Here is a 25,107-nt window from a genome sequence, read left to right as displayed (position 1 = left end):
ATCTTGCTTTTAGCGATATTTTCGGTTTCAATCCCAATAACGTTTCGCGAGACGTGATCAGTTTATGATATTTAACTTTAATTTATATATTAAGGTAAAAGTGAAACTCTGTCCGTACAATAAATAACATATCTAATCTTGAACATCATAAACTGTATTGTTAATGAACGTAACATTACTGCTACTCTGAAGAGTTCGAATATAAACTACTTAAGTTCAGTAATGATTACTTATTCCTTTATAACAGCCTTCGTTGTTTATTATTAAATTGTGTAAATATAAGTTAACAATTTCAACGCAGGCTAAGCAAGACAGTTTAAAATATTTAACTAAAGGCTGGACAACAGTTAACATCACTCATTGTCACGAGAGCTTTATTTGGCAGACTATGTCCTTAGATTTTAAAGTTGCATCCTGATGCTCTGGCCCGTTACGTCATTCCCAGTTCGTATATAATAAATGATATAAAAATAAGTAATTTAATTTTGTTTTAATTAATATTAACTTTGATTTAAGCGCGTGTGATCTCTTATAGCAAAGCCACATCGGACTATATGCTGAGTTCACTTAGGGGAACCAAGCTCCTGATTTTAGCGTTGTAAATCTGTAGACTTGCTGCTGTGCCAGCGGGGGTCCCCTTCACCCTAACCATGCTCGCACTTCAGTGATGTCGAGAAAACCCACTTGTAGAGAAAAATATATATGTAAAAACGGCTCGTTTGGGTTGAGAAAATTTTCATTTGTGAACCTGACGATGACCGAAGAAGGTTGAAACGTTGTTTGCTCCTCTACGTAAAATATTTTCCCAACCCAAACGAGCCGTTTTTACATATATACATGCTCGCACTTCCAATCTCACTATTCGTTGGTAAAAGAGTAGTCCAAGAGTTGGCGGTGGGTGGTGATGACTAGATACCTTCCCTCTAGTCGTACACTGCAAAATTAGAGACTGCTAGCGCACATAGCACTCTCTCTCTCTGGTGTTTAGGTATATATATTTGTATACCCAGGAGGGTCAGGTACACTAGACCTCTTCCTCCCTCTCTTACCTCTGTCTCTCTCTCTCTGGTGTTTGGGTATATATATTTGTATACCCAGGAGGGTCAGGTACACTAGACCTCTTCCTCCTCACATAGTCCTCGTGTAGCCTTCCACGAAATTCAAAAAACAAATAATATTAACTCTACCGTATTTAATTACAGTCTATTATACCATGATTAAACATTTCGTATTTGTTCTTGTTTGTTGCTATGACTAATGTAAGGCGATTAGAAGAAGGCTTAATTAAATAGACCAGAGGGTAGTAAAAAAATACAAGATTAAAGTCACTGTTTCAGATATCACATGGGAAATACGACGAATTTAAAACGAAACAAACTTTTAATTACTTCGAGTGTTGTATAGTCCTTCTATTGGTAAACGCATTTACTTTTCAAAGGGAAAATTTTCACAAAGTCTGGCTTTATTGAGTAAACCAGTCCACGACTTGTGTTACATTGATCATTCTGGACTGCGAACCGTGTAGCTCTCATTTCTGTGTAATAACATGCTCGGAACAAATTATTTTATTTTATCTTTGATATAATATTGTAAAAAGAGAATAAAAGTTAGATTCGATAAATCTGTGTACGATATAAAGTATATTTTAAGAAGTACTATATGGTATAAATCCCTTAACGATAAAATATTTTATATTACTGCTCTTTTCTTTACTACATATGTAAAATAGTAAAGCATATAATTTCTAGGTGGCACACAGGATAAAATGATTATTATCGTACTGGACAACCTATCTATCTATCTGTTTGTCTGCCTGTTTATCTACATTTTCGTCAATTTGTCCATTCATGTACGAACAGAGTGTTAAACCAAACACAGCCATCACACAACGAATAAATAAAACTGTACACAATTTTAATCAATCAGTTTTAGTTATCATGATGCAGGAAAGTATGTTAAGCAACATTTTTGTAACGTTTGTGATACATAAATCTCATAAGGAAATATTAAAGAGTGAGTAAGTAGTTTAGGTAAAAATACTTCAAAGAAATACTATGACAGAAACAAAAGAAACGAGTGGTTGCAACGTGATAAGAAATGACAGTTGTTATTGATTGGTTGTATGTTTTATTTTTCAACCTTTATTTCATGTGTTCTTCAGTATTTCAATTTAGTGTTTTGCCTATCAAACATAGAAAATGTTATGCATTACGTGCCCACCAGCAGAGGGAGCACAGATCAAACTAGAATCAAAGCATGGAAGCGAAAACGTTTCAGTTACAGTGAGTAAAGAAAATATTCAATTACTCACGCTTTCAGAACTAAATAAGTAAATAATTTAGCTTAACATTGTACTTGAAGGAACTTTATTGTTTTATCTTAGAAGGTGTGATGGGTTTTCGAACTTTCTGTAAAACAATAAAAAACATCATTTTCAAGCTCTTTCTGGAATGTGAATCCAGCTAAGCAAGGTTTACAAGATCCTAGCTCTTGATTTAGTATAACTGTGAATTGTGTTTGGAGTGTTTCTAGAAGATAATAGGTCAAGACAATGATAACTCGCTGCCTATGGTGATTAATCTATAGCTGTTCTACTCACGTGTAAAGGGTGTGACGTCGTCAAGTGAAGAAAACTGCCAGGTTGGGATTTGTTCAACGTTTCTAGTGGTCCTTTCGATGGGTTGCAAGAGCTGCTACAGTTACTCTAGACAGCCATTTAGCTTGTGCTCCAAACATGAGTGCGAAGCGTTTCGGTGATGTTTCGAAAGTGTCTCTAAACTGACATTTATTCATTTTCATAGTGTTTGAGTGCTTTGTGTTAGGATGTTTAAGTATAAGAAAATCTTAGGTCGAGACCCATAAATAAGTAAAATATATTTTATTCGCCTATATGGAAAAACAACAAAAGCTTCTAATTTCTTGGTGTGTACGTAACTGTTATTTAATACAAACATTATTGTCTATTTGATCCCACTTGGATAGAAAAAGAAATACTATTGTAACTTATTGCATATATTTAGGTAAAGTAAGTCGTTTTGAGCTTCTGGTAATCCTTGCTTTATATCCTAACTAAATCTTCCTTTAATTTTTGAATTTCAAATCTGTGTATGTTTTCATTTCATGGCTTTCTTAAAGGACGGACGTTGCTGAATGCATTTCCAAGTGATTTCTTTGAAACTTATTTTACGAAAATGCTACTAATACTTTACTATTTACTTTTAAATAGCACATAGACTTTTCACTGTAGCATCCTCGTATTTAATGTTCGTTGATCCAAGAAACTAAAATGCATTTTTCTAATTATTAACCCTAAGATGCTTAAGAGCGTCTTGTCAGGTAGGTTTATTCACTAAGTTACTTTACTCTACTTCACTTGATAGATGAAGATTTGGATAAAGAAAGAAAGAAATGTAATGTTTGAAGCCTGAAAGACGTGATGAGTGGGTAGTTAAACTGAAATAAAAGCGTAATGAGTAGCGCCCTCTCACGGAAGTTTCCAAACTTAGCGCAGTTTTGTAAAACTATTTATTTTAGAGTTTCGCTTGCTATTAGAACACCAATTTCAAGTAAAAAGTTACGAAATGTTTACTATTAAATATTTTTGGTGACAATTTTGCTTTTGTTTGCTTATTTCTAAATAAATCTACACATTAGTTACACTATGTAACACAGATATTGTTCTTAGATTGTATGTGTTATTTCTTAATGCTTATATTGTAAAACAACAGAAAATGGCCAGTATTCCCTTCAAACTTTACTTTTGTGACCTGGATAATGAAATTTAGAAATTAACCTATTTTCTATGTAAAAACGGGCAAATTAGCACATTTTCATTTACAGAAGGTCTGAATAAAACAACATATGAATCAAGATTTACGTGTATTTATACTGAAGTTATGCAAAAATGTTTAGAAGTGAGTAGGTTTTCGAGATTTGCGACTGTAATGTAAATCACTTTCACGTATCAGCCCCCAAACATAGTCTCGGCATTTGACTTTGTTAGACCAAGATCTTTGATCAAGTCATTGAGGTCTCTTTGCTTGGGGTAGTATGGGTTTCTCTCCCCTGCTGCACCTCAGAAATTGTAATCTGGAACTTCAAAGTCTACCTCCTCTTCTGATTTGCTGCTCTCTTCTGATGATGGCTGTTTTCTCTCTGGCGGGGTGGGTACAGGGAGCTCAGGACAGTATAGCACTGGGGCGATGGATGAGGGAAGGTCCGGATAAATGACAGAAGGTGCATTCTTGCCAGCCCGACGTTTGGAAGGGTCCACCATGCAGAAGTAGCAATTGCTTGAGTGGTCATTGGGTTCACGCCAACTTCTTGGAACAGCGAACTTCATGGCTCCTTTTCCTCTCTGTATCATCCTGCAAAAGAGCAAAATAAAATTGTTATTATGAAGAATAAATTTATTTTATCTTCAACTAATGTGTAAGAGGTTCGTGCAAAATATTTTATATGTAAAAATTTTCTATACTATTGGAAATTAAAACAATAAATTAAAAATATATTTAAATTTTAAAAGGTTTAAATTTATATAATATAAAATCTTATTATTCAAGGAAGCAAAAATTGTCCGTCTTACCTTCTAGAGTTTTTTTGCAGTGTTCGCAGGTAAAATGAGGTGCCCAAGGTTTGTCTTGGTTCCTGACAGGCATGTCGAAATATGCCTTGTAGGCTTCACACATTTTAGAAGATGCTGTCACAGAGTACTTTTCGCTCTTGTCTTGATAAATTGGTCACATACAAAGCAGAATGCATTTGGAAAATGCTTGCAGCTTCTTGATGCCTTCTCTGATAAAATCAGATAGTTCTATGGGTTTACTTAAGCAGCTAAAACTAAACTGAAGTGGTGAGTGGTGAGTCTCTGAATATATATTACTATGGAATGTTCTACAAAAATTTAAAAGTTTCTTGAAAATTCTCGTAAGTTCTACAACATTCTAGGAAATTCTTGTAAGTTCTACAACATTCTAGAAATTTCTTGAAAATTCTTGTAAGTTCAAGAAAATTCTCTATCAGCTACTCAGCGCTGCCTGGAATGTTCTGGAAAATGGACAAATTTGAAAATTTTATTACCCAGGTCACAAAAGCAAAGTTTGAAGAGAAAATAGTTATTTTCCATTTACTTTACGCATAGGTAATTTGATCACCTTGTTTTTAGGGGAAGGCAATTGTAGTTACATAATACAGAATTAAGGTAATAAGAAATATTAAAACGTTATAAGAACATGATTGACCCTTCAGTGTGACTCTCCAAAAGGTCAGTGGTAATTTGATTGACCTACAACGCTAAAGAGCGGGTTTCAAGTCTTCGTAGTGGACAGAGCGTAGATTACCTATTTTGTAGCTTTGGGCTAAAACAAAAGTCTTTTGCTGGAAACTTACTTTAGCTTGTGTGTTTATTTGAAACTTTCCATAGAATCAATAAAATCATAGGCATAGGCACATAAATACACTTATAAGGCTGTATAAAGGTAAATAGTAATGTAACACATTAGTAATGGTCTGACGTCACAAGTGGCCGAACTTGTCTTCCGTAGATCTATCTTTCAAATCACAAATACTTAAGTTTGTACGCATATACATAAACTCATTTGAATCACACGAGGAATCATCCTCATGTCATGACACGTTATAAAAATTATTATTACTACAAGCAATAAGACCGTCAAGTAGCGTCGTTAGTTTTTGCACGAATAAATAAGGTAAAAACATTTAAGAGTGCAGTTGTATTATAAAGAGAGGTAGCTAATAATTTTATAATGTTTTTACTATTAAGATGGGTGGTATTAGACAACGAAAAGTTTTCATATGAACTCTTTGTTATTGTAAATGTCACTTTAATTTAAAGAAAGATTGAACATAGACTTTTCTTTTTTTTTTATATCGATAAAGTTCATTTCTTCGGGTTGAGAGTCGTTTTGCCTTTCATCTTCTGGTAAGATGAAACTGAGATTAAAATGAGGCTAAACATCCACCATCTAATTCTTAACAAATGCGATTCAAAATAAATGCTGCATTTAACATTTAATTTAAGACAATCGATGCTCGAAACTTTTATTCCTTAATGAAATTCTATAAATGTAAATACGAAGGCAATAAAGAGAATTGCACGTTCCACAAAGATTTCATTTATTACTAACGTGGTTTTGCTTTTACGAACGAAACCAAAACCAAAGTAGTAACAGATGAACTACTTGTGAAACATAGAGTTTCCTGTTTTTCTTTTAATTCTTTAAAAGCATGTAAATCACTTAAATTATCAAATTTTACTATTGTTGGCTGAGACAGTCTCAACCTTTGAGGTAAGACAGTTCTGTGGAGGGATACACATGTTTAACCCTAAGCCACTCATTATAAAGCAAACAAACGATATAAAAATAAGCGTTTCTTCCGTATTTCCTTAGTTTATTTTGTTTGAAACTAGCAAAGTGCAGTTCTCAAAATTATATACTTTTGAACCATAAAAAATTAACTTAAAACAAATTGTTCAAAAAGGCACATTTTTGGTCATTCTCATTCAAGTCTGTTTGCGAGGTTATTTTTATATTGGATCATGTGAACAATAGTTAGACATAAATTTGATAACGAGAAATACATTTTTCAGAAAATATAAGTTTGTAAACGGACTGAATGGATATTGAGTCTCCAAACTTTTATAGTTACATATAATTCACACTAGATGGTAGCACGAGGGTGGCAGTTTTATCCCCTTTCCCTCTACGTTGTTTTTTTATTTATTCCCAAGTTCTTTTTTAACAGTTTAGGAAATTCGACCTTCTACTTTCAAAGGTTATGAGTATCTAACTTCCTTTCCATTTTAGTAGCTTAGGAAGAGTAAACTTACTTAATATTTTGTTAAAACTTGAATTTCTCCTTCAGAAATTTATGGAAATTAAAATTTCATTTTTAACAATTTATAGAAAAATTACCTTGTATTTTAGTAATCAATTTTTTTCCTTTAATAGTTTTTAGAAACATGAAATTCTCCTGTAAGAAATTACAGAAATCTGAACTTTACTATTTTGTGAAGGTTTGAGGTTTTTTTTAAAATTAATGACAATATTAAACTATATTTTATGAAAACAATGAATGTTTTATGAAACATACGTTTCTTAACAATTCATTTAAAAATGAATGTTTTTAAAGTAAAACATACACACGAACTACCTATGACACTTGTGTCGCTCTAGTATGGTAAATATTTTGCACCACTGTTTGTGCTGATATTATTCCCCGATGGGACAGCAGTAAAGTATTCGGGTTTACAATGCTAAAATCAGGGGTTCGAATCTCCTCGGTGGATACAGCAGATAGTCTAATTTGGCTTTGTTATAAGAAAACTCACGTACAGTGATATTTTGTTTGTTTGTTTTTGAATTTCGCGCAAAGTTATAGCGAGGGCTGTCTGTGCTAGCCGTCCCTAATTTCGCAGTGTAAGGCTATAGGAAAGGCAACTAGTAATCACCACCCACCGCCAACTCTCGAGCTACTCTTTTACCATCGAATAGTGTGATTGACCGTCACATTACAAAGCCTCCACGGCTGAAAAGGCGAGCATGTTTGGTGTGACGGAAATTTGAATTCACGACCCTCGGATTAAGAGTCGTGTGTTATGACCACCTGGCCATACCGAGTCATCACAGTCTGGCCATGAGTCATCACAGTGATATTGAGTTACTCAATCTGCGGCGTTTCGATAAATCTTTGGATTTGCATTCTGTTAAAACTGAAAAAAAAGTGTTATTTTTTTTGCATTCTGAAAACGTTGCTATTTTGTTATTTGGGTAGAAACAATTTTCTTAAACGTTCCTATTAAAAACACCTTTAACCTTTTTATATACATGAATAATTTCTAACTCACTTCCGTATGTTTTTGTCAAAGCCTTAAATTTAAGGCTACAAATACATTTGTTTTTATTTCAAATGGTAAAAGCCATAAACAACAACATGAATAGTTTTGTAATTTGTGCTCTGGAAATTTGTGACGTGGGCGCCTTTTCATTGGAATTTGGAGTTAATATTCGAGCAAAAAAATAAAATAAAACACTGAATATCAGAATGTTTAGTAACTTGAAACCTCATGTGGTTAATTGTACTTTTTGATATTTATAAGCCATTTAAGCTAAGAACAAAATTTGGTTTACTGTGTTAAGACAAAGAAGAATACTACACGTAAAAAAAATTGGTCCTTGGGTTGTAGAGCAGGTGGTCCTGCTATCAGTATGTTAACTTGTTTAATACATTTGGTCCTTGGGTTGTAGAACAGGTGGTCCTGCTATCAGTATGTTAACTTGTTTAATAAATTTGGTCCTTGGGTTGTAGAGCAGGTAGTCCTGCTATCAGTATGTTAACTTGTTTAATAAATTTGGTCCTTGGGTTGTAGAGCAGGTGGTCCTGCTATCAGTATGTTAACTTGTTTAATACATTTGGTCCTTGGGTTGTAGAGCAGGTGGTCCTGCTATCAGTATGTTAACTTGTTTAATAAATTTGGTCCTTGGGTTGTAGAGCAGGTGGTCCTGCTATCAGTATGTTAACTTGTTTAATAAATTTGGTCCTTGGGTTGTAGAGCAGGTAGTCCTGCTATCGGTATGTTAACTTGTTTAATACATTTGGTCCTTGGGTTGTAGAGCAGGTGGTCCTGCTATCAGTATGTTAACTTGTTTAATAAATTTGGTCCTTGGGTTGTAGAGCAGGTGGTCCTGCTATCAGTATGTTAACTTGTTTAATAAATTTGGTCCTTGGGTTGTAGAGCAGGTGGTCCTGCTATCAGTATGTTAACTTGTTTAATAAATTTGGTCCTTGTGTTGTAGAGCAGGTAGTCCTGCTATCAGTATGTTAACTTGTTTAATACGTTTAAATAAAGAGTTTAATTAAATGCCTTTAGATATATTTATGTGTACATATGTGAGAAATGTGCCATTACTTTATGAAATATTTAGCGATTAACTGCTTTTTACTTCTATAAACCATAATCTAAAAGATTCCGTTGAGACCCTGAAAGTTAATGAACATCTTACCTCACAAAATATGAGAAAGTTAAACATAATCTAACAAAATGAGCACGATATTAACGTTGATATGGCTTTCACAAAAACAATATCAAAGCATAATGAACAGTATGCTGATTTAAATAAATATACCAAGAACATCGTAAAAACACGAAGTTTTTGAAGTTCTTTCGATAGACTTAGTGGTCGTTAATTGTTTGAGAAACTTTGGAAACTTAGATTCGACTTGCTGTAATGACTTATTCCATAAAACGTTCATAAAGTCAAACACATACATAGACCGTAAAGTCCTAATGGGTTATTAATGTCAGTCAGCTATTCACTATCAACATCCTTCACTTGTGGTTTATTAGGTTGTTACAAGTTAGAAAAAGAAAAACGAACTTTCTAAAATCCATTAATTCCCATCAAGGGATGGAAAATATTTTAATTATTGAAATAATTCTTTTTAAATGCGTTTGAATATAAATTTTCCTTTCTGACTGTTCGTTGCTTCTCTTATCAGTGTTTTATTATTATGTGTGTCTTTTATTTTCCACACTTACATTTGACTTATATTTTGGTAAACGTAATAAAAAAGATCAAATTCTAAGGTGTCTTGTTAGTATTATTTAATCAGATAATATCAGTTCTCTATGAACCACTGTTTTGTAAGCGGAGAAGATAAACTGATTTTAAATTATAAAAATCGTGGTCTTCTATGAGATGTTAAAATTACCTACCTAGTGTTAATAATGCATTATTTTTTTATTTTGTCTTCACTTCAACTTACAAATCTTAATTTTTGTAACGTTTTGTGTCATACATAATTTATATGTTTTTCAGAATGCATTAATGTTTTGCATTTTAAAAATAATAATCTTCTATAAAATGTATTATCACTGCTTACCTGATGTTGAGAGTATATTATCAATTCATATGTTTCATGAGATTTCATGTCATTTTCCCGCCTTTTGATATTGATAGTATATAAGTGTTTTTGATTTCAAATTGAAAATCTTGTCCTTCGATGACATTTCTTATTATTACTTAATTCAAAACAACAACAACAACAAAGTTTGGCCCCCCAATGTTAATTTCATTCCTTTAACTTCCAGCCTTCTTTGGAATTGAATTATTACTTCACTATTCATTTCATTGACAAAAGTAATATATTTATGAAAGTAAAACGTAGTGATGACATCTCTAAGTTACAGTCAATATGAGCTTTCAGTGTAACCATAAGTCAAATGCAGTCCTGTTCTTGTATAAAATCCTTAATCGTATAGTTAAAGAGAAGAATGCTACAACGGCGATAGAACTTTGTTAGTAGGTAAACTTTTCATAAACATGCTTTCATGCAATTGTTTTGTGTGTTTGAGTAACAACGATACGTGTGTATTAATACAGATACTTAATAACCTAATCCTTAATGATCTTCATGTAGGGACTACGTTTTCTAATTCGAGTGATAGCTTCTACGAACCAATGCAATAGGATTTACTTAGTAATTATTACACAATGGTCAAAAGGTTAAAACACAAAATCGAGGCTTGTTTGTATGACTTTATAATAATTCTCAAACTGTCTGTGACTTTTGTTTTCCATATAATTCGTGTCAGACTGGACGAAATGTTATTAATAATTTATTTTGCCAACATATCTAAGGGTATCTTGAAACATTCGTTTTGAATTATGTCACTGAAACCTATAAAACATTTTTATTCACCAAGAGTTTGTTTGTTTGAACTTAAACACAAAGCTACACAATGGGCTATTTGTGTTCTGCCCACCATAGATATCGAAACTCGGTTTCTAGCAATTTAAGTCCGCGGACATACCATTTTGTTACTGGAGGCTTTACCAAGAAAGAGAGACAAATAAAGCCAATATTAAAAGTAGATATTTGTTTAACGAAAATCCTGCATAGAATATTTCTTTACAGAAAATATATCTGTACATCCTTAACTGGGGCGTATGGACAAACCCCGAATACATTTTACACTGACCTATCAGTTGAATAATGCAAATACAATTACGTGGTATATTTTGCTTATTAGTTACTTAATTATTAGAGCTACGTAACCAGACGTACAGAGAGCTAAGCTCGATCAATAAGTGTGTAGCAGAAAGGGAACCAAATATGTGTGGTATGCAGGGAAATCTTGGTAGTTATAACAGTTTTATATTTTAATGTTTGAAAGCGTACCCCATTTGTAGACTGTGAATATAATAAGGCTGGGAAACATTCATATTTGATGTAAAGTATGTTCTCTTAAAATGCTATATTTGGAAAGTCCGGTAAGAACAAAAATATATTAGTACCAAATATCATATCTTCTTCATGTGATATTGTTACACAGACACTTTACAGTTGTTTGTAACTTTATATTTTCACTGCCTTTCGCTCATATTACTACACGCTATGAAACCGAATCGTTTGGTAGACTTACGACAAAAAAATCAAAACCTTCTGGCGTTTGTCGTCCCACATGTTTGAAATATTCAGTGCTTGCCTTCTTCTTTGTAATTACAGATATGCATGAAATGTAGAAAATCCACACAGTTTCACAAGCAACATTCACAGTATATTACAACTCTGCTGATGAGTGTAATAGACGATTAGAAAATATTAGTTTTTTATATAATCTTGCTTAGGAACGTTGCTTAATTTTACAAAAATGGAAAACACAGTTCATGGTTGTAAGTATTGAGGTGACTGTGCTACGTGTGGTTTAATAATGAAACAAACGTTATTTTATTTACATCTGAATAAAACATAGACGGAATAATTGAAGCAAAGAGAACATGCGCAATACATTCTTTGACCACACTAGATAAGTTTAAAAAGATAATTATCGGATGAAAATTATTTGATAAGCGTTTACGAGTAACCTATTTTAATATAAGGTAATCGAACGGATATTTTTGCATTATTGTAACTTATTTTATTTATAGACATTGACGATTGTAAATTAATTATTAAGTGTAAAATCTGATCATTCACAACAATCTAAGAATACAAATCCTATTTCTGTATTTTTAATACTTTTGTTCCGACATCATTTTAAGACAAACCTATGGCCACCGTTGTATATAATATTGTGTGATTAGGAATTTATTTTTATAACCCACATTGATTTCAAAATGAAGGATACACATTGGTTTATATTAGAACAGAGCATTGATCTGAGTATAAAGAAAGAAAACTTACTAGCTTTCTGTAGAGTAGTCTAGGTCATTTATTTGTGCGAAAATACGACGCGTTTATAGTTATATTTAGAATTGATGGCAAAGTGATCAAAATAATCTGATTAGGTTTTCGCTTACTTCTGGCAGAGTAGAATTTATCAAAACATATTTTTTATCTATTTCCCAAGAAACATTTCTCATGGGGTTGTTGTAAATGGTAAGGGATTGCTTTTTTGATTTTGCAACAAAATCCTTTTGCCTTGTGTCAAGGTGTTCCATCAAAGAGTTGCTAGGATCATGTAGATGCTCTAGCCAAAAGCAATTTTCGAAGTACGCATGCGCAAAAAAACAACACATTATCAGCCAGAAGGGCCGTTCATAAGAGACAAATTCATCAAGCTTATCTTATATAGAAAATAAGGTAAATGGGTGGAACAATATGTCAGTTTTATGGATAAAACAACAACAACTGAAGTATTAAAGCTTGCTTGATTTTTTAATTATGAAATATTAATTCCTTTAAAATTCACTGAAGCATTTCTCACTCACGGTCTCTTGGATACAATATTCGAGATAAGGAAAACTTTCGGCGCGATTACAATCAAGCTCTTTTGTATATTTTATCTTGTATTTTTATTTTTCTGGTTATTTAGGGCAATACGACTATCGATTCAAAGCAAAAGTGTTTTGGTTAATTCTAATTAAAACATTCAAGAATGAAATGTCATTTGCTTCTTTTTTGACAGCTTTAGGGGTTTAAATCTAAACGTTAAAAATCTTTTACTTTGATAAAAAATAGTGTGAAGGTTTAAAGTAATCCTTTATTTCTTGTAGTCCAGATAATCGGTAGAGGTTTTGTTGTAAACGAAAGGCCTTCTCGACAGTAACTTGTAACGGAAAAAACAACAGCTGTTTCTTCGTGTATATGATTTGAAATTCATGATGAATAAATTAAGAAGTTCAACCGTGTTTTCTTTTTCGAATATAAGATTTTGTTTACTTTATGTCAATACTTATAAACTGGAATGTTTTACTTATAAAACAAAAATATTCATATTTACTCTATGGATTTCTTGTTAGTTTTGTATTTTCCGTCCGATGGCAGGGTTAATGTTTTCACTCTTGCGTGTGTGCGAAAAATATATCTCTTGATCAAATTTGATAAAAATATTGAGTTTCCTTCAAGAACAACTCTTTTAACGTTTGACAAAATTAGATACCAGATGATTGTTTGTTTTTGAATTTCGCACAAAGCTACTCGAGAGCTATCTGCGCTAGTCGTCTCTAATTTAGCAGTGTAAGACTAGAGGGAAGGCAGCTAGTCATCACTACCCACCGCCAACTCTTGGGTTACTCTTTTACCAACAAATAGTGGGATTGACCGTCACATTATAACGCCCCCATGGCCGGGAGGACGAGCATGTTTGGCGCGACGGGGATGCGAACCCGCGACCCTCAGATTACGAGTCGCACGCCTTAACACGCTTGGCCATACCGGGCCGATACCAGATGAAGATCACGCTAAAGTCAACCACATAATTGGAAATGTGTTTAATTTTGTTAAAATGCGGTACAAGAGCCCAATGTCTCCCAAGGACTGAATGATTAAGTTTTATTGAACGTAGTCCAAACATAATAGTTATAACAAACATGAACTATTTTCCTTATAATGGTAAAAAACGTTCGATTTTTGAGAACAAACAGTCAAAATTCGAGAACAAATTAGTTTAGAAAAGTATATTATCATTTAGACCACGATTTTTGATAGCGGGGAAACATTTTTTTATATTTTAGAAGAATACTCTGGAAGTCAAATCATCGTGGTGTAGGGTGTAGAGGTTGTTCTATCTAATTGCCTTTCTATTTTAGGATGTAATATATTAGCTTCAAAAATCTATGAATTATTCGAGATATCTTTTGCTTAATCAATAGTAATAGGAATGATATGGAACACTTTCTTGCACCATGTCAGAGTTTATCATACTCAACCAAATTTCTACTATGAGCATAAAACTAAAGATGTTAAGTACAAATAACCTCAATGCAAAGACAAGTTGGGGTTTCTAAACGGCAAAATCAGGGGTTCGATTCCCCTCCGTGGACTCAGCAGATAGCCCGATGTTGCTCTGCTATATAAGAGTGTATTTTAGTTTTGTAAATCTCTAGACTTACTGCCTGCTGTAAGAAAATAAACACACGCACACTAAACAGCAAACAGCACGGAGCTGAAAACCTGTGCAGATATACTAAATCACTTTAAAAAAAAACTTTCATGTTGAAACAAATCTGATTTGTATGAAAGTTCAACTGTCTCGTCTTTATATTTCAGGTGAAAAACATTTTAATTTCAAAACCGTCTTTATATACCAAGAACATGAATTTGTTTTCCTGCATGTTTTCGGGCCAGCTGTTACATGTTTTCTTCCGTCGAAAGGAATTGCCACGGAACACAAATCAATATTGTTAAGAATGCCCAGAAAATGAATTCTAACATATCATAATTTCAAGTATTCGCCTCTTTTTAAAACAGACTATGTTGTCCTTTAACGCCCTCTCCCGGAATTTATGTAGGAAATATTTACGAATCGATCGAGAAGTACTCCTTGTGGTAGAACAGCTTGATCACTCGGTCTCCAAACCACACGACGTTACTAATGGTTTCTAAAGAACACTTATGGCAATCAGTCCTTCTGAACAGTCCTGCGTCTACTAGAAACCCTCATCATAATAAATGTTCTCACAAGTTTGTTTAGGGTAATGGAACAATTTTTTCAGGCGTGACTTTTACTAAAACGCTTTTGCTTAATCCCTCGCTGTTTAGGAAAGAAACTATGGTTAAACAAGTTTATTTCATACTGACTTTATTTTGGTTTGTCGAAGTTAAGGCTGAATTTGAACAAAGTCCAGCAAATAAGGAGAAACCTTACGGTGAGTAGGAATATATGTATTTTGTTTTTATTTTTAATCTACAAATGTATTGAGTTCGATTTTTATAATTGCTCTAAATATCTTATTGCGTTTCATATCAAAATATATTGCGCGCGTTGCGCATAAGTAAAAAGATATATTTGGAGTTTGTTGAAATAGTTATTCCAAGAAGTTAGAATTTTTGGTGTAGTTTACTGAAAATAGAAAAATAAACGGTCTTATTCTGAGTTATAATTACGATACATTAAAAGAAATCAACTAGTTTATTTAGGGTTTAAATTCATTTATATTCAAGGAAACATAAGGGTTTATATAACGTTTACTTAGGATGCATTTAAAGAAACGAATTGGTTTATTAACTATACAGTGTTTACTTACGATACATATAAAGAAGCGAAATGATTTATACAGCGTTTACTTAGAACATATTTAAGGAAGCTACGGGTTTAAACAGTGTTTTATTAGAACATATATAAATAAACAGACTGGTTTATGCATCATATTTAAAAGAACAAATTCGTTTATACCAAGTTTAATTTACGGTATTTAGTAAAAAACAAAAGTCTTTTCACAGAGTTTTACATAAAGCACATTTATATTAACGAACGAGAGTTGAAGAAACGAAACATTTTACGTAGGTGTAATTAAAAAAATCGTATTTGCCTTGGATTTAAATGAACCTATATTTAAATAATAGGTTTAATACACTGATTTCTAATGTAACTACCACTGGTTGCAATGGAAACAAAGCATTACTGGCTCTTAATGTATTAATTGCTGTAATTTTGACAAAACTAACCATTTCATTAACCGAATTGCCATCTGTAAATAGATAATTTAGCTGTTTATTGCATATTCTGATTGAAACTAACCATTTTCGACTATGAATTTAATTGTTAGGTTCTGATTTTGACCAAAACTTCCTAAAATAAGGTTTTTGTAATTGAATATTGCTTACGATGTAGACAGCGAAGAAACAACTTATTATTCAACTGTTTTCAGAGCACATTTCTTAATCATCAACAAAATGGAAAAGGAGAAACATAAAAATATTTCAAAATTAATTTACATTAAGCGTTTCAAGTTAAAATCTAAGTCGACAACTGAAACCCTTCTCTATTTGAGGACACAAGCTGTATGACTCGAGCTTTATAAATGTTTTAACTTTAGTTGTTTCCTTTTTCCTTTTGTGAAGAACTTTTAGATGGTAAACAGGCTTTGCTTTGAGTGGTGATCAGCTGGTTTTTTATAAGTATGATGGATAAACCTCTTCTTCTTCCGATCTAAAAAAACAACACTGGTTACTCCGCTAAAACTGTGGAAAGTTCTTATTATTTCTGTTGTTATACGTGGCGTGTCATACTTTATTTTATTTTATTTTATTACGAGGTGAAGATGATACAGACATTAGTTAAGTAAAGTAAGAGAAGCAACATATAAAATTCACAGACAATAACTGAAGTAAACTATACTATTTCTAAAGCTTACAAAGAAGTTTAGGCTATGCATGACTAGGTGATTATGGCGCTCAACTCGTAATATGAGGGTCGCGGGTTCGAATCCTCGTCACATCAAACATACTCGCCCTTTCAGCCAAAGGGACGTTATAATGTTATGGTTAATCCACTATTATTTTGTAAAAGGGTAGCCCAAGAGCTGGCGGTGGGTGGTGATGACTAGCTGTTTTCCTTCTAGTTTTACACTGCTAAAGTAGGGACGGCTAGTGCAGATAGCTCTCGTGTAGCTTTGTGCAAAATTAAAAAAACAACAACAAAAAAGTTCCATATTAGAATGTTAAACAAATATAATTTTTTCTTAAACGTACAAAAGCCAAAATTGTACTTTTTTTTACTATATATGAAGAAGTTCAATAGCATAGCTTATTGATAGCGTTTGTTTTTGGTCCTTCACTGGGCTAACGGTAAGTTTACGTTGTTATAACGTTACAATTTGGGGCTTGGTTCCCTATGGTGGACAGAGCACAGATAAGTTTAAAGTTTTCTCTCAAGTTTACACTAAAATAAATACAACTTGTTTTTAAAATACGCATACATTTCTATACGCCTGATAGTAGAAATATACAAATATTTTAAGTACATTTTTCACTGATTTCATTTTCATAGTGACAGCTTGGGGCTTATCATGGTTTGGTTTGTTTTGAATTTCGCGTAAAGCTACTCGAGGGCTATCTGCACTAGCCGTTCTTAATTTAGCAGTGTAAGACTAGAGGGAAGGCAGCTAGTCATCACCATCCACCGCCAACTATTAGCCTACTCTTTTACCAACGAATAGTGGGATTGACCGACACTTAATAATGCCCCCACGGCTGAAAGGCCGAGCATGTTTGGTGAGACGGGGATCCGTACCCGAGATTCTCAGATTATGAGTCGACCGTCCTTAGCACCTGGCCATGCCGGGCACAACCAAATTTGAAGTATAGAGTAACATTGTCGTTGCTCTATATACAGGACAAAGTTTGAGCAAGTTCTGTAGTTTCATAACAGCTGTTTAAATACTGGAATAAATGTTTCTGGATGAATCAAACATGTATCACAGTAAAAACAGCAGTTTTGTAGATGAGAAATAAACAGTCAAAAAATAAAAAAATGTTAATACCGTTCTCCTTCTCATATTGAATTGTAAATTCTATAATAAAGAAGAAGGACCAACATAAAACAAAATTCTATTGTTAGGCTACGTATTAGCCTGAAGAGGGTTTACCATGGTATCATATTTATTAATGTTTTCTATAAATATTGTTTTGGCAATTTTAAGTATGAAATGAATTGCTTTCTTAAGCCACTAAAATAAAATCTATAACTGAAGGTCAGGAGTCAGAGAGAACTCTGCGGTTGTGCAGGTATGTTAAAGAATTGTAATCCTAATTCGGTTGGAAATTTATCTTTAAAAACAACAAATAGTGATATTAAAACAAAATATTTTATATGTATATAAATAAGCAAATTAAAATAAAAGGGCCAGCCTAACACGTAATTTTAATCGACAAGTTATATTAAATGATAAATTCTGTAAAAAATTATTATAAAAGTGGTTATATTATATAAAAAAGATGTTAGTTTTTATTGCAAGCAGTAAAGCAGTAGCAATAGCTAACCGAATAAAAGTACTAGGTATTAGGAAAAATCTGTACACACTCCCTTTTCTAAATATATATATATATATATCTGTTTTGTGTGTGTGTGTCCATTAAAGGGGGTTATTTACAACTACATAATTTATCTTATAGATGTTAGGTCGTTTTTCTATTTATTATTTACTATTTGTATCACTCGAATGATAAAAATAGACTATACTATTTGCACGGTTTACAGTTTGAGTACATTTTATTAAAACGATTTTGAAAATGTAAATCAAAGTGTCACGCACCATCCATAACCGATGTAAAGTTATGGTTTAATGGAATACATATCACTAGGTTTTGCTATTGTTTAGTGTTTCGTTCATTCCAAGGATATGTATATAACAGCATCTTCTGACGCAAAATATTCATATACTCGGGTCATATAGATGTGTTCAGGTTTGAGATTTAGAATTTTTATGACAGCTATAGCCTTTGAAGTTAATTGCATTGAAGAAAAAATAATATTGATTATCTTGGGAGCCCAAAACCACCTAGAAACAGACTTAAAACAAGTCATATCACGGCAGTGGTAAATGAAGTTTAGCGTCTTGAAAAAAATGAAAATCCACAAACATAAAGGTAAGATTACTGATAAAAAGCTTTTCACTTGCTCCAGGCAATAGTACACGACATAATTACGGCGTTTGTTGTTGTTTTTTTTCACCTGGAAAAGCTAGACACGTTTCGGATACACAAGTTTCTTCCATGGCATATATCAAGCAACAAGAGAATGGAACTAGCATTCAAACTATTCCATTGTATGACACAATGATCAGGTCGATGGACACAAAAACTATGGATTTCCGTGCGATATAACTGTTGAAATAGGTGCTGGGATATTGTCATCCTCGTACATATAATGGGTTGTGGAAAGGATGTTGGGAGAAGGGTGTCCTTTGAACATGACAACTCTTCAAAGGGGCCTTTGTAATAAAAACTACGCTGCAGAATGACTGCCACTATGTACCATATTTCATAGAACATACAATATACCTAATCTCTATTTTCTTTAACACAGTCTTATATTCTTACTTTAGTTTTTAGAATGCTTTTACTTCCTTTATTTGGTTTATCAGTTCTTTATGAAATACAATACCCTATTCAACTGTTGTTAAAGTATTTAAGAGAGAAACCTTTAGGGCATGTTGTGCTCAGTGTAAGTGAAGATTGATTTAAAGAGCTTTTTTACAGTTTCAAAAATTTCATAAAAAAATTATTGATCGTTCTATGGTGATCTGTACATTATATATTCTAAAAACAGCAACAAAGTTTTGGCGAAGAATGAGTGCTTGAGATTTGTTCTAAGTAAATAGTTTAAAAGATAAAATAACATCTTTGTCCTTTTCAGAAAGAGGTATTATCAGGATTTTGATAGACATATTGCTGCATCGGTTTTGGATCTGCTTAAAGCTCGGGTTTAGTCACAAGGGATCAAATGTTTTCTTGTGGAAACGTAGTTGACAGAAAATATCCGTGAAATATGTGTAGTTTTAAGCTAGTGTTCCTTGAGAAAAGGAAATACAAAAAAATGCGAGTATATCCTATGAACAAAATCTTTTGCAGAAAAACTATAAAGGTATGGTTGTTTGTTTTATATGTTTTAGCAAACCAACACAAAAGGCTATAAAGGCATAACCATCTCTAGCTCTGACTCGATAGGCGCAAGAGAAGGCGACAGACAGCACTCACTACTGACTCTTAGCTTATCTTGAAAGACCGATTAGTAACATTACTCGTATAAAGCACCTACAACCGAAAAGTATAAAGTGTATTTCTACTAAAACTAGACCAAAATGATAACTTTTGCGACCACTTAAGACACGCCCGGCAAAAATACGTTAAGGAGAAGCTTTATGACTTCTGAAACGTCAAGTGTATATATTTGAGGAGAGGTACAAGCAATATTTCATTTTAAACACCAGAGAAACACACGAAAACAAAGCAAAAACAAACAAACTAACATATATATTATATTTAATTTAAAAGAAAAATGCTGTTTACAAACAATGGTACCTAGTATATTATTTGCGTGCTGTCATTTATTAACTATAATGTTGATTCTTTTTCCTTCTTACCTGTTTGAGGCGATGCAATTTGTATAAGCATTTAGTTTTTGCTTATTTGTGTCCACTTTTTATCAACTAGACTGATTGCAGTTAAACTATTAATTATTTGTAATCTACTGTATTATGTAGCAAGTAAAGTAATAGTAAAGAAAATTAACATACAGTATTGTCCGTACAAAAAGTGATAGAACATGTAAAAAAATTAGATTTCAGGTTAATTTCAAAGAATAATAGAAAGCAAACCACAGGAAACATATTTTTTTAAAAATTAATCTTCATATTTAGTACAACGAAAACTTGGCTGATGTGCTTGAGTTCAGCAAATTGTTAATATTTTCTGACTGTCCCCTTGCTTTAATAACTCCAAACAATCTTTCAAGCATTGTTGCAATATATTTACACAAAGTGTCCTTCGGGATTTTCCTCCAAATGTCTCTAATACACTCCTATAAAGTTTCTTTAGAAGTAACTTTGGATTTGTCAAGTTTGATCTATGAAATCTCAGATCTGCTCAATTGGGTTAACATTAGAGCGGCTCTTTGCGGCTATTGTATCGCTTAAATAATTTAAGCGACTTTTTTCTTAGCTAAGTGTTTGCGGTCTTTTTTTATTGTAGAATCCTTTACCCAAAATACACAAAACACGATTTTCCAATCACAAACAGTCCATTTTTTGTACCTTTTAGCAAATTGCAGTCTCTTGGCAACACTTAGATATCAAAGTAAAGTTTTATTGACTGCTAAACCACCAAATATTCCATTCTCGTTGAGGTTTCAAGATGTTATAGAACTGGACAGTTTTGTGTCATTTGGTACAAGGTGATTCGTCTTATCCAAAGGAGATCAATGACAGTATTCCATTTGTCTCGAAAGCTGCATAAAACAAGATACTTACCATTAGTATCATTGAGTTTATGTGTTCCGTATCTTCCTTTCCTGTTTTAAAATTTACCTGACTCGGTCTAAAGATCTATGATGTACTTGAATGTGTTTGAAGAGTATTTCAAGTCTGTAGCAATTTATCAGAGAGTCTGACCAGCATCACATAAAGCTTTTATCCAATCTCTCTACCCTACTGATAATTCTTTACCTTTTGTGGGCCATGACATGGAAACAAGACCTAATATATAGTGTTAAACACTGTTTTTTATAATCAAGATTTATTTATGGAGTGCTATTAAAATGATTTCTTCCAGTACATAGCGGTACCACATGCTAGATTCTTTCTATATAGTTAAGACATGGGATATCATAATAAATATTCCAAACTCTAAATTTGATCAGAATGCTCATTCAAGCAGAACTCTTATGAAAAACCCTTGGCACAAGTATATGAGAATACTAAAGAATTTCAAATATTCCCACCCTAGCTCATTCACTTGTAAACAGGGATCAGTGAAGCAATACCATAATGTTAAAATCTACATTCTGTAAAGGTATGGAATAATTAGAAAAAAATATACGGAAAAGACCTACAAAATATTATTTTACATATTACTGTACATTATGTTATATTCTAGAAGGGCCCGGCATGACCAGGATGTTAAGGCACTAGACTCATTATCTGAGGGTCTTGAGTTCGAATCCTTATCATACCAAACATGCTTGCCCTTTCAGCCGTGGGAGAGTTATAACGTTACGGTCAATCCCACTATTCGTTGATAAAAGAGTAGCCCAAGAGTTGGCGATGGGTGGTGATGACTAGCTTCCTTATCTCTAGTCTTACACTGCTAAATTAGGGACGGCTAGCGCAGAAAACCCTCGTGTAGTTTTGCGCGTAAAAAAAAAGCAACAAACAATCATGCATTGCGTGATTAAAATGCTATTAGTAACAGCTCTTTATAATGTTTACACATGCAGACAATATCTTTAGGTCCAAATCTCTTTATTAAATTAATGATCTGGGTTTAAACCTTTTTATTAAGTACATTACGGTTTTTTTTTCTTTTTCAACTCTGTAAAGTCAAAGCAGCGGCACAAGTCTTAAATAAGTCTGTTTTATTCTCCTGAGTTGTCGCTAAGTGTAGTTTTGCAAAGTTTCTTGTAGATTATCCGATATATAAAGAACTGACAGACAAAATACACTAATTTTTGTAATTTTTTTTTAAATTTTGATTCCTGTAAGATTGTAAGAGAAGGTAAGATCTACTGTCTGCTCTAGTCTGTGGGAGTTATCATAAAGTGTCTTTGTGCAAAATCCCGTCTGGAACAAAGTTTATCATTCAATGTGTCACTTGTCATCAAGTTAGACACGTATCGGTAACGATGCTCTTGGTTACTTATGAAAGGTGAAACTACCTAAAACCTGTATAAGTTATTGACAGGTAGTAAATTGAGTGATACATTGGGTTTCATATTTTATTTTAGTGTTTTAAACATTTTAGCTGCTGAGTAGTCCGAGATAATAAATTAATAGCATTAATACGATTTATTTTTTAAATATTTCTAAATATATAAGTTCACTGTGGTGAGTGAAGACAGTTAAAAATACAATACATGTATTTAAAGTTGGTATTAATTTTGTTGTGCCGGAAAACGTTTTTAAGATAACAAATACAATAATTCAGAAATGAAGACGTAAAGCATTAGTATAACACAGTACGCAACTATATTACGTCTATTCTAGCCTGATGTGCCAGGCATGGCCAGGCGCTTAAAGCATTCGACTGGCAATCTGAGGGTCGCGGGCTCGAAGCCCCATCACATCAAATATACTCACCCTTTTAGCCGTTGGTAAAATAGTAACCTAAGAGTTAGCGGTGGGTGGCGATTACTAGCTGCCTTCCCTCCAGCCTCACACTGCTAAATTAGGGACGGCTAGTGCAGATAGCCCTCGTGTAGCCTTACGCGAAATTGAAATCAAACTAAAATATACTAGACAAAACTTTACCCAGCTGTACTTCATTTTAAACACATAAAAATACGTTATTATAAACTATATCTCGTTTTAAACACACAAACATGTTACGCTAAGACATACTTCATGTTTAAAACTGAAAATATGCTATACCGCATTATATTTCATGTACGGTACATGAAAATATATAATGCTAAGTTTTCCCTATCTCATGTCAGATACCTTGAAACATTTAATGCAAGGCTGTGAATCATTTTGAACACTTTAAAACATATTACGTTACATTATGCGTTATTTTAGACTATCAAAACATTATGGCCTTGATTCGACTAGAGTATTTTTGACTCGTCTGTTTTTATTTTAATAATATGACTAGTTCTGTAAAGCTATTACTGGTATTTGTTACTGTTTAATTATAGTTGGTCTGACTCTAACATAAAGTCTATGCTTTCTATACAATAAACCAATCGCAGTGTGTCTTCCTTCATGACATTATTCATGCTGAAGTGAACCTCTTACTTTTTTACCCATTTCTGATGTTGAGAATATTCGTTTATCGTTTGTAAATCAATTCTGAGATTATCGAAGATTGGTAACTCGTTTCTTTATCTGGACTCATACTTTCCTCAGACGACTTCAAAGTAAAAACCATCTGAGAACCAGCTGGTTGTGAAATATTATTTCTTAACGATATTATGCTGCTTATATTTAATTTTCTTCCTTTTTTCTTTCACTGGACCGTTAGAATCCTAACGTATTTAGTACGATTCTACTTTTCTGTTTTATCAGATTACAGATTTTTATAAACGAGTTTTGTATTCGTGTTCTTATTTATGGCAAAAATTCGATTACTATAAATATCTCCATCTTTAATTTTGAACTACTGACCAGATGAAAGCTAGTCACTCAGCAGTGCTCTACGATCCACCCTCCACACTAAGGAGTTGACTTTTCTTTTTATAACATACTTACAGCTTAAACCTGGCAAGTCATATCTGAAATCGGAAGCTATACAATAGAGCCTATCACATCCAAAGAAATTTTTTTTCTCGCTTTCATTTTGTTTCCAATATATTCGTTCTTTTAAGTGAAATGTTCGCGAAAACTTAAATGAGATTCAAGAAGTAATCCTCTTCTGTTAAGACTGTTTTTCTGGAATGAACCTTCTTAAACTGTCACGTGACTTTTTGTTTTTATTTTAGAAACACCTACTCATATTTTCTCTACATTATCAACACTTTTAGTATTACCAGTAGCTTTCAATTAATTCTTTATATAACAGCTTAATATCACTAAGTTATTTGGTGAAGTGTCACAGAATAGTATCTTGAATACTGATACTACTTTTACACAAGAATGTTATTGAAATATAATTTAGCATCATACATACTGATATCGCCAAGTCACAAAGTTCAATATCAGACGTTAACTTACATAGTATCACCTTTAATTTACTCCATCATTCTGTTACAATAAAGCACTAGACTTATTATCATTATGTAAACACAAATCTAGATGTCAAATATTGTTTATTATTATCTTTTGTGACTCCGTTTGATATCACTATCAGTAAGTCATATAGTTCAATATCAGGTACTAATACGTAGAGTGATATCGTACAGTAATAGGTGTTGTGCTATCATAAAGTTCACTTCTGATATGTGACTACAGTACACGTATTATCATCTTTAATTTAGTTCCATTGTTATGACTTGTACACCTTCAAGTCAGTCCGTATGATATCGGATAAAACTGCACGTCACATGATATTCACAAAGTTTAATATCAATAACAATATGTCATAACATGATAATATTCAAGTTAGTCTGTCTCGTATGTTGTAAATTGCACGTAATATTATAATCAACTCACAAATTTTAAAAATCAGATATCACATGAAGTTCAGCCTCTGCAGTAACGATGAAACTGT

General features: G+C 32.9%; 1 protein-coding gene across 2 annotated transcripts in view; it reads left to right on the top strand.

Annotated features, from left to right (window-relative positions):
- Positions 1-25,107, top strand: part of LOC143233084 (protein turtle-like) — a 414,845-nt gene that overhangs the window by 105,335 nt on the left and 284,403 nt on the right. The window contains exon 1 of one of the 2 annotated variants that reach the window (XM_076468970.1): positions 14,811-15,113. The exons of the other annotated variant lie outside the window; for it this stretch is intronic. Coding sequence (XP_076325085.1) covers positions 15,017-15,113 — 97 coding nt within the window. The 5' untranslated portion in view covers positions 14,811-15,016. Of the gene's footprint in view, positions 1-14,810; positions 15,114-25,107 lie in introns of those variants that run through there. 2 annotated transcript variants of the gene reach the window in all.

The sequence above is a fragment of the Tachypleus tridentatus genome, chromosome 12 (genome assembly GCF_004210375.1).
Source record: "Tachypleus tridentatus isolate NWPU-2018 chromosome 12, ASM421037v1, whole genome shotgun sequence".
NCBI lineage: Eukaryota > Metazoa > Arthropoda > Merostomata > Xiphosura > Limulidae > Tachypleus > Tachypleus tridentatus.
The sequence above is the reverse complement of the archived record's forward strand: the minus strand, read 5'-3'. Positions and strand labels throughout refer to the sequence as shown.